General features: G+C 45.3%; 1 protein-coding gene across 2 annotated transcripts in view; it reads right to left on the reverse strand.

Moving 5' to 3' along the window:
• The window catches only part of ALK (ALK receptor tyrosine kinase), a 327,314-nt gene extending 316,987 nt beyond the window's left edge, over positions 1-10,327 (reverse strand). Inside the window, exon 1 of one of the 2 annotated variants that reach the window (XM_054195890.1) lies at positions 10,086-10,327. In XM_054195890.1, the coding sequence (XP_054051865.1) occupies positions 10,086-10,185 (100 nt within the window). In that variant the 5' untranslated portion in view covers positions 10,186-10,327. The remainder of the gene's footprint in view (positions 1-10,085) is intronic. The other variant, XM_054195889.1, reaches the window with a different exon arrangement.
• Positions 10,328-10,704: the final 377 nt, after the last annotated feature.

Raw genomic sequence — 10,704 nt, forward strand, 5'->3', positions numbered from 1 at the left:
TAATAATTGTCACCAAGGTGATAAGGCTTAACGTACTTTGAGAATCTAACGTGAAAGGGGCTATAAAAAACCCAGACATTCTGATGCATCTCAGATAGCCTGTTACTTAATGGGCCAGTAGAAACAGCAGGCAAATGCCAATGTACAAGTTGTAACTAGAGGTCTGCTGCAACTTGCAGAGCTCTGAAGGATCACCATGGATTTCTAATAAGTGAAGTCACAGATATTCAGCTGCATGTCACAGGCACTACAGGACTACATTCAAAAGAACCACATGAGCTTGCAAAACTGAGCTGAAAAGAAACCTTCAGTAACATAGAAGTCCTAGAAAGAGTATGACATTCGGAGAAACACCATTTTCAATATGCCTACTGATGCACATCATTCGGTACGTACTTAGACTAGTGTTACCTCTTCCTAACAGCCATTATGAAATACATTGCACAAGAATCCACACACAGCCATACCACACCATACTCCCAACCTCACTACTGCAGTATCCCTGCTTTTTACCCCTACACTCACCACCAAGCATTCACCGTTCTTCACCTTACACAGAATCATCTTCTCTTCCTTTGCCTAATTTGTAACTCAGAAATAAGAGCCATGGATTTCTTCCATCACAAGATTTTGTAAGATACAAGTCCAGAGAGAGTTGCTTCTCAGTAAAAAAACAGGGAGAAGCTTGCAGAAAGAGCCAGCCCTCTTTCTTCACAGCGCACTGCTACAGGGGAATTCCCAGTTCTAAGTGGATTCAGTTTGGGCAGAAAATGTAATTTTTCTGCCTTGATGTAAACATTGGACTACCACTGAAAGACTTTCAAGATTTGCAAACTGAACTAAAGAGTTGCGAGAGACAAGTTATAGAGAGGATACCCCACACTTCTAGAACCATCTAGATGAAAGGTTCCTGCCTAGTATCTCCACTTTGCCATCTGTAATCCAGGAAGAAACAAGCAAGCCACTGAAGTTTTAAACAATCTCAGATCCCCCATTCCACTTTAATTTCTGATACCTTAAGCAGAAAACCATAAAGGACAAACCTTCTCCCACTGTCTCCACAACGTTTTCCATTCCCAGGACAGCCAGCACTGGGTTTGCTCAGCAGCCCCCACTAGCCAACAGCAGCCAACACCTGCAGCTCCTTACTGCAAATGAAGATTGTGCCCAGCTGCACCTGCTAAATACACCCTGGCCAGCTGGCCATGGGCAGAGGAATCATAGCCTATCCCACTCTACTTTGTGTTTTGTGGGGCTACAAGTAATCCTGGCCAAAGTCCCACGAAATATTCAAATAGCAAATCTAAATTTTACCATTTAGTTTCAAGATAGGGTGGTGCTTTAACAGTCAAAGGCATGACTTATAATTTTTCCAAAGCTAGAAACTCAATCCCTTTTAACATCAAACACAATTGATGCCATTTTTAAGTTTCAGAAGTTTGCTATCACTGGAGTGAAGGAAATAGCAGTCCTATGATTAGCACTGCAGAGATGGGAATAAATCAATATGGTGGGCTCTTCAGGCTTTTACCTTAGAAATCTCGGAGTTCACCCTGCACCTTATTGTCTTTATTGAGGTTCTTAGAAAGCAAAAGTACTGGCAATATGCAAAAAACCAGCATCTTCTACCAACGGAGTTCAAAAGCAGTCAAAACTACCTTTGCTTTGCAAAGGAAGTATCTGCCACAAAGGGAAGTATTTCATGTCACATGACATGTCAATGGCAGAGCTGTGTATGTACAAGCCCTTTTCCAAGCCCTGTTCCTCATGTGATTCTCCCCTCCTCACTGCTCGCTCTGTGCCATACTCACTGAGGACAGGCCCAATACTGCAAGATAATTAAGCTGGAAGTCAAAGCAGAACTCAATTCTTGCAGCTACCCTTTGTAAAACACTGAAGTTCTTTGGTAAAAAGAAAAATAAATGCAAAAGATTAACCGATACGCTGTTTTCACACCATGGAGATCACTTCACATTCAATACCTATTTTTCCATGCTCAATTCTATCTTTGTGCAAGAGTTACTGCTTTCTTTAAAATGTCTGTTGTTAGAAGCTAGTCTGGAGTCTGCTTGCAGCTGGCCACCAGCTTTCTACTGGATAGCTAGAACACTTCAACCACGTCATAGATCCTACACAACTAACAAGGGAAGATGATTCTCCTTCACTACAACTGACGTAGTTTATAGCTTTTGAAAGCAGAGATATCAAAGTTCTACCTATGCTGTCACAGGGAATTTCTGAGTAGCCATGCTAAGCAGGATAGTGACAACCATGAAGCTACTCGGCCGCCTCAGTCATAAATCAAAATACTCATGTAAATTAGACTTTAGTCTCAAAATGTGTTTCTTGCCTAAATATTTAAACACATAAATAACTTCCAGCCATTCCAGCTTGTCATTTTAAGCTTTCTGACATTTATTGTTCGCAAGAAAAGAAAGGTCAGACTTATCAAATCTGCATTTATGCTTCCATGACATTTTTCTCCAACAAAATTTTTCTGAATTAGAGAAACAAGACAAATGTGGCATATTTCATAAAGGACCTTTCTCAGCTCAGCACTGCGGTCTCAGCAGCCCCATTGAGCTCAGAAGCGGCTTCTCAGGAAACAGCTGCTGTGGCTCAGTGGATAGAAGGAGATTTGGAAAGCAGGCAACCTGAATCGCTGTTTGCCATTAGGTCAATCACTTGTGCCAAAAAGTAGATCTCCTAGTCTCAGTACTCTAGCTCTGGGTAGCCAAAGCAGATGCTTTGGTATGATAATTAAAGACAGGAAATGTCCAGGCACAGCACTGAATTTGCTGCCGCTTGGGAAGAAAATCACAACCTGGACTCCCAAGGCACCATCACCCCAAAGGAGCTAGCACTGATACACTGAAAAGATGATACCTTCTTTACAAATACGAGGCTCGTTTATCTGGGAATTTTGTGAGTAAGGGCTAAATGCTGCCAATCTCCCCTCAATTTTTCTACTTTTTTTTTGGTTAATTCACAAACATCGTCACAAACACAGATGCTGTTTCCTATCATGTAATGTTCATGTCAGATGTGCAGTGAACCAAATGACCAGATTACTTCAGGATACAATTCAATCAGACTGCAAAACCACCTTTGATTTTGAAGTATTTCTCTGCATTTGTATAACAAAGCACTTAAGTCTCCCATGCACTTCTTTGCTGTAGGTATTTATTCATTGGTTTTAAGGATAGGGAAACAAAAGCACAGCAAATTTAGAGAAAACATCTTTTTAAAATGTGCCATAAATGTTCATTCAAATAAAAAAAATAAACATAATAAACTGATACTTGTGCCCCTTTGGGTGTTTGTTTACAGATATTTTACTGAACATGCATATGAATAAGACCATTCATAAGAACAATGAGCCTAAAAGTACACAAAATTTGCAGAAAACAGACCTGGAATCCATAAACATATTGTGCATAGTCCTGACTCCCATCGAAGAGCAGCAACACCACATGACTCTCTCTGGTCCAAGCAAAACCATATGAAATAGTGATCACAGCATGTTCCCTGTGAACCACTAAAAGACTGAGCATCATTTCTAGCATTATCTGCCAAATATATGCCAACATATTTGAAAGCCCTAAATTTTTGTGGTCAGCATAGAAATAGTGAACAAGGCACCATCAGTCAAGAGAGTCATATGCCATGAGTTTCTTTGGTGCTGATGGAATAAGTAAGTGACTTGGCCAGGAACAGGGCAGGACCAGGGATCATGCTGCCCACAAAGCCAGGCAAACCCATCACTAGGCAACCAGTTTCCTCTTCAAGAGGCATATACAGCTCAAGAAGAGGCACTGTAACTAACTAAATCCACATTTCTGGAGAGCACCAGTGACTGGTGGTCTGGAGGGAGCTACTACAGACCTGGTATTAGGGCAGGAAGGACAGGGAAAGATGTTGCCAGCACACCGAGGATTTGCTGTGATTTAGCAACTGGTAATTAGCATGCAGCATGCTGGCACTCATGACAACCCAAGGTTAGAAAAGCAAAAGCTTGGTTTGCACTAGTTCACGTCTAGAGTAAACTCAAGTGCAACTCAAGCCTGTCCTTAAGCTTTGGACTAGGAAAGCTGGCCTGATAGCTGAGGCAAAGCACAAAACCACAGCAGAAAAGAGCAAAACCACTTGCACTAAAATGAAAACCTTTCAGAAGCCCTACTGCAAAGCCTCAGTCTTATTCACCAAGTTTTGCCACTGATTTAACAGAAGAGCAAGATCAGATCTCAGATGTTGCATACAGTCAAGGATGAGAGAAAAAGAGAGCAACTGGAAAGTAACTGCCATCTTTTACCAGCTTTCTGCTCAGTATGGCACAACTCCAAACTTTGTTCTCTGAAAGCAGAAAAACAAAACCAAAAAATAACAAAAGAAAAACACAACTAAGAGACCTTGATCAAACGCTGGTGCCTCTTAAATATGTGGAAAGAATCCTGCGGATTTTACTAGAGTCAGATTTCAGCTTGGAGCTCTGATTTTCATTTATAAAATGTCCACTTTCAAAACCACATTTTCATCTAGTCTGAAGTTCTTCCTAATCTTCAGGCAAAGGGTTCCTCCTGCAAATGAGTTCAGGTGCATGGCAGCAGTACCCTAAAGATATAAAACTTAATTGCCTCAGCATTATAATAGCATTGGTATGTAGTGAATGCAGACAGTTTCAGGGAGAATACATGTGGCAAGTTAATAAAATTTTAGATGAAGGCCACAGTGCGGGAGTAATATTTCGCCTAGCCAGAGGATGAAAAGTTATGCATTGCTATTTAAAAAATATAATTGTAATGTTAAATCTATTTCATGAATGAAAGTACATTGACCTTTAGAGGGAGGAATGACTCATTTTCACCCCTGTATGCCCCTTTTTAACATACGCTTCCCACCTTTGCATATGTAAGTAGCAATTAGTTCTCATGGGAAGTTATTTTATGGCCATTTCAGCTTATTAAACTTCCTGAGTAAACTCACAAGAAACCTATTTAGCAGCATTTGTGGCTCAGGTGCCCTACAGTAAGTGAATTGGTTACCTGTGACATTAACAAGACATAATCCAAATGCCAACGTAGGGTTAGGATGCAAGGGCTCTGGATCGCTGTGGAGCCTGTGTGAGTGTTGAGCACTCATTTGGGACTAACCCAAACCCGTGTCTACCCACACCATATTACCTGTGGGATGGACCTGCCAAGAAGGCCCTCACAAGACCTCTGCACCGCATGTGCCACCCCATCTGATCTTAGAAGTCCTGTGAGTAATTTTAGCCCAGCAGCAGTGGAACAGTCATGCCACAGCCTGTCAGCGCTGATGCTCAGACACTTCTTTAATCGACAGTCTCAATATAGAGACAATTTAGGATTTTTTTCCAAGAACACTCAATAAACTGTCCAGAGAGTATACTGCTACAGAGACCCACTGTTTTTTGACACGAGATAAAGTCCTGTAAGACCAGTGCTAAAACCAGTCGAGACTCTTCTGACAGAACGGTTCGCTAGCTGTTCAGTTTCCCATGGCAATGTACTGGTTTTGATTAAACTCTTTCAGGAAAGGTTTCCTTGGAGGTAGGGTGGAATTTCCAGTCAAAACCAAAGACAACGACAGCAAAGTCCGCTGGATAAAAAACTGGCTGGATGGCCGTGCCCAGCGAGTTGTGATTAATGGAGCAAAATCTGGTTGGCGGCCGGTCACCAGTGGTGTCCCCCAGGGCTCAGTTTTGGGGCCAGTCTTGTTCAATATCTTTATTGATGATCTAGACAAGGGGATTGAATGCACCCTCAGTAAGTTTGCGGATGACACCAAACTAGGTGGGAGTGTTGATCTGCTTGAGGGTCGGAAGGCTTTACAGAGGGATCTAGACAGGTTGGATCGATGGGCCAAGGCCAATGGGATGAGGTTTAATAAGGCCAAGTGCTGGGTCCTGCATTTTGGTCACAACAACCCCAAGCAACGCTACAGGCTTGGGGAAGAGTGGCTCAAAAGCTGCCTGGCAGAAAAGGACCTGGGAGTGTTAGTGGACAGCCGGCTTAACATGAGCCAGCAGTGTGCCCAGGTGGCCAAGAGGGCCAATGGCATCCTGGCTTGTATCAGGAATAGCGTGGCCAGCAGGAGTAGGGAAGTCATCGTGCCTCTGTACTCAGCACTGGTGAGGCCTCACCTCGAGTACTGTGTTCAGTTTTGGGCCCCTCACTACAGGAAAGACATTGAAGTGCTGGAGCGTGTCCAGAGGAGAGCCACCAAGCTGGTGAGGGGTCTGGAGAACAAGTCCTATGAGGAGAGGCTGAGGGAGCTGGGCATGTTTAGTTTGGAGAAGAGGAGGCTGAGGGGAGACCTCATTGCCCTCTACAACTACCTGAAAGGAAACTGTAGAGAGGCAGGGGTTGGCCTCTTCTCCCAAGGGAATAACGACAGGACCAGAGGAAATGGTCTGAAGCTGCGGCAAGGGAGATTTAGATTAGATATTAGGAGGAATTACTTTACTGAAAGAGTGGTCAGGCACTGGAACAGCCTGCCCAGGGAGGTGGTTGAGTCACCATCCCTGGAGGTATTTAAGAAACGTGTAGACATGGCTCTCCAGGGCATGCTCTAGTGACCAAGATTATTGTTTGTGGTGGGGTGTTATGTGTGGGGTTGTGGGTGTGGAGTTTAGTAGGTGTGGGGGGGGGGTTTTTTGGTTTTTTTTTGGTTTTTTTGTTTTTTGTTTTTTGTTTTTTTTGTGGTTGGACTCGATGATCTCAGAGGTCCCTTCCAACCACTAAGATTCTGTGATTCTGTGATTCTGTGAAAGTCAACAGCAACCTGGTAGCTGGGAGGCTTGCCTAAAATATGGGAGATCCACAGCACTCCAATCCTCTTCAAGCTCGCCCCTCCATTCCTATGCATTTTTTCTCGTGTATTTTTCCAAAGAAATGATTTAAATTAATTTGATTTTTGTCCTAGAGAAGCACTGGGGGAAGGAGAGGAAGCCAATATTAATTGTGAAAGCAATTCCGAGAGAGGAAAACTCTCTCTTGCCCGATTTTGAGAAGGCCAAGCTGACACAGAAATGGTAGATGAGAAGAGGACCACAGCTTCTCTAAATGGAAGCTTTTTCTTGCAGGATACTCTTTTCCCATGAGGATGAGTGTGTGAGAGAAATCGGGTATTGAAACATTGGCAGGAGAGCCCTGTAGAAATTCCTGTGAACTTTATGGCTTGTCTGTTAAACAACAGCAGTCCAGTAAGTACATCCTCTACTAATTGTTCAGTAAAACACTGAGACAAATTGCTTTACGCTTTGTGCAAACATGCTGTTAAAAAGGGAAAAGGTTCACTCCAATTAAATACCTTTGAGCCAGTATCAGAGTGTGTAACCGTTAAAGAGAATAAAGCATTATTTGCAGGACTTTGTCGTCACCCTTAAGGTCAATGGGAATTCAGCCCCTTGCAATTTTTTTCTCATCCTAAAACTTAATTCATTCTCCATTCTCACGGAGGATAATTTGGCAAAAATAATTTAGCAAGGTAATTATATCTTTTCCTGGGAAGTACTGCAATCCTGGGCATCTCCAGCAGAGAGGAAAAAAAAAAATAAATCTAAGTATGTCAACATAAGTGAAGCAGCTTTACACTGTTGATGGGAGGATTGTGTTGTTTGAAATCCATTTCCAATTAGCTTAAGCAATGAAGGAAAGGCTCAGTTGCCTTAGGAAGGGCTTTAGTTAAACCCCATACACATTAGCTGCAATGGTGTTAATAATTGCTGGAATCTGCACACTTATGGGCTGGTGGATGCTGTTCATGCTGTTATCACTGTGTCAGCACATCCTGCTGTCGGCAGGGCTATACGGCACAAATTTAAGCGTGGTAGTGACACATGGTGTTCATGTAGGCAGCACCCTCGCAAAGCAGGAAGAATGGATTTTTAATGTTTTTAACAAGCCCGTGTTACAAATGTAGTGCGAAGCCATGTAAAAGTATAACTGCACTAAGGTGTCATTGCAAAAAAAAAAAAAAAAAAGCACAGATACAATTTTATAGTGACACAACTTATGCACATTAGCAACCTTGGTGTAGAATTAAAGAAGAGACTAGGATTTTTACAGAAAATTATGAATAGCTGCTAGGAGAAGTTACTACTGTGATATAGGTAAATGAGGTCCGTATTCCTTCTGCTCCCTCTGCTTCTCCTATTCTTGCATCCCCTATCATTGTCTTTGCACAACTGTTGCAGTAAGAACAGCAGAGCCTTGTCTCCAACATGATTTTACAGGGGCATAGCTAACTACTACTTATCTATCTGGAAAAACACACGCATTTCTTATCAATAATGAGATAACAGACAACATCCAGAGCCTGTGGGTTTCACCAGCTTTGGTTAAAGCTCCATGTGTGTTGTATTCACAAGATCAGAGCATCTGTTACTTCATGCATATAGCCTTCACCCTGGTTAATAAAAACACACCTTCAAAGCAGACAACTGCATGCCCTCCAGCTCCCTTATGGCTATAAGCACCAGAGTTAAGTTGGCATTAAAAGCTAAGGTTGTATCTTCACTGACAAAGAGGGAGATCTGTAAAGCAAAATAACTGCTACTCAGAAGAAATGCCCCAAATAGATTAAAAAAAAAAAAAAGAGATATAGTAGGTTTTGGTGTCTTCAATTTTTATTAATTATTCTTTTTTTACTGCAGTGTAGCAAGGCAAGACCTGCTGGAAGGTAGAGCATGTTGGCCTCACCTAGCCACCTTGTGGTAGACAGTACCTCTGCGTTATCCCTGCCCGAACTGACACAGGAAGCCCAGGTATCTCACTTCAGCCCCAAGCGTAAGACTGACTCACACCCAGCCTGCTCTGACAGTCTGCTTTGATTTTCGTTTCAGCCAGCAAGGGATGATGGGTTCAGTTTATAGTTATTCAAATTGCTGACCCAGCTTTTCAGCTGAGCATCAAAAATCAGTTGCTCCAACTTTGTATTCAAAGCCCAGCACTGACTTCTCACCTCTTGTGAATTTACTTAAGTATATTCTGTGGTCCATTAAGTACGCAGGTACTCAGGGACACACCATTGACTTCTACACAGTATCATAAAAGCTACCTAACTTAACTCACTGTCACAAATTATTTGGCCCTGCAGTCCTCTACGTATTATATTCTTTTAGTGGGAGAGCCTGAATCAGAGCTTATGTTAAAGGTACAATGCACACACAGAATGGAAATCTTACTTAATCGCTGTCCTCAAGCAGAGATTTGATTTGAGGTAACAGAGCTGCCCCATACTCTGACTGCAAATCACTGCTGTCCAGAAGCAAAATTTTAAGCCAGGTTCTCTCTTCACAGAAGTATCAGTGCTACATGAGTCTCCTCAGATGTACAACTTCTTGTCTTACTGTAGCAGATACAGTGCAGTCCAATAAAAGATCCTCTGTGGTTTTAAAAGGGTAGAAATTAACTCAGTTCCAGACATGTGAAACTCAGAGGAACGCTTGCTTCTTACAGGTTTATCTGTCAGCCATTACCTTATACGTTTAAAGAAGAATAACATTGATACCAATACCCTATGACATTAATGTAGAAATTTGCCGGTCAGTCCCAGCTTTGGAAATGTTTCTGCTGCTCCCTGAGGTGTACCCGCACATAACCTTGGAATCGTTGCAGCACTTGGAAGAAGTTTTCCTTTTTAAGATGATATTTCTAAGCTTCGAAGAACATGACCTTACTCTCCTTAGGCTAATGACACTTTAACCTTTGGGTCTTGCTTGCGGCTGCCTGGCACAAGCGAACTCTTGGCTTTTCGTAAAAATCCCTCAGCGCTTTTAAAATAGTCCTCCTGGCCCCACAAAAGCTCCCCCCCGCCCCCGATACATTTTGCACCGGTAAAGCGCAGCCCTTAAGGACGAGCCGTCTGGGGAAGCCGCGACTGCAGGGGGGAGCTGCGCTTTCCGCACCCGCCGGGCTGGTGGCGAGCGGCGCTACGGCGCGGATCGGATGGACGTGTGTCCCGGTGGAGAAGGCACGCTGCTCCGCCGGGACTCCGCGCCCGCGGTGGGGCTCGGCGGGAGTGGGCTCGGGGCGCTGCCCGGCATGCAACGCACGGCTCACCTGCCGCGGAGACGTGGAAGAGGAGGCGGGGGCGGGCGGCGCGGATGGCCGCCGACAGTCCGCGCTCGCTACCCGGGAGGGTGCCGCGGCGCTCGGGCATCAGCCGCACCCGCAGCCGCCCGTCGCCGGCGCGGAGCCACCAGGCGAAGAGCTCGGTGAGGTTGAACTCCAGATGCGCCCCGCCGGAGCCCGGCGGCGGCTCGCCGGCGCAGCCGTCCCGCAGGCTGCCCTCGCCCACCTCCAGCACCAGCTGCTTGGCGCGCCGCAGCCGCCGCCCGGCCGCAGAGGGCCCGCCGGGGAGGGCGGGCGGCGCGGTCCGCGGCAGCCCCCCGCGGGCGGCGCGCAGCAGAGGCGCGCAGTCCAGCCGCAAGCGGCACCGCGCCGCGGCGCGCCCCGGCGGCCCCAGCACCAGCTCCCGCACGTAGGTGCGAAACAGCGAGGGCACGACGAAGTCCACCGCCAGGCTCCTCCTCTGCAGCCGGGAGAGGCCGGGGCTCTCCCGCGGCCCCGCCGCCCCCGAGGCCAAGCTCAGGGCGAGGCAGGCGGCGGCCAGGAGGCGGGTGGGCAGCTTGCCCCCCGCCATGACCCGCCCGGGCGCAGCGGTGGCTGGCAGCGCCTC

Source organism: Rissa tridactyla, chromosome 3, assembly GCF_028500815.1.
Source record: "Rissa tridactyla isolate bRisTri1 chromosome 3, bRisTri1.patW.cur.20221130, whole genome shotgun sequence".
NCBI classification, from domain to species: Eukaryota; Metazoa; Chordata; class Aves; order Charadriiformes; family Laridae; genus Rissa; species Rissa tridactyla.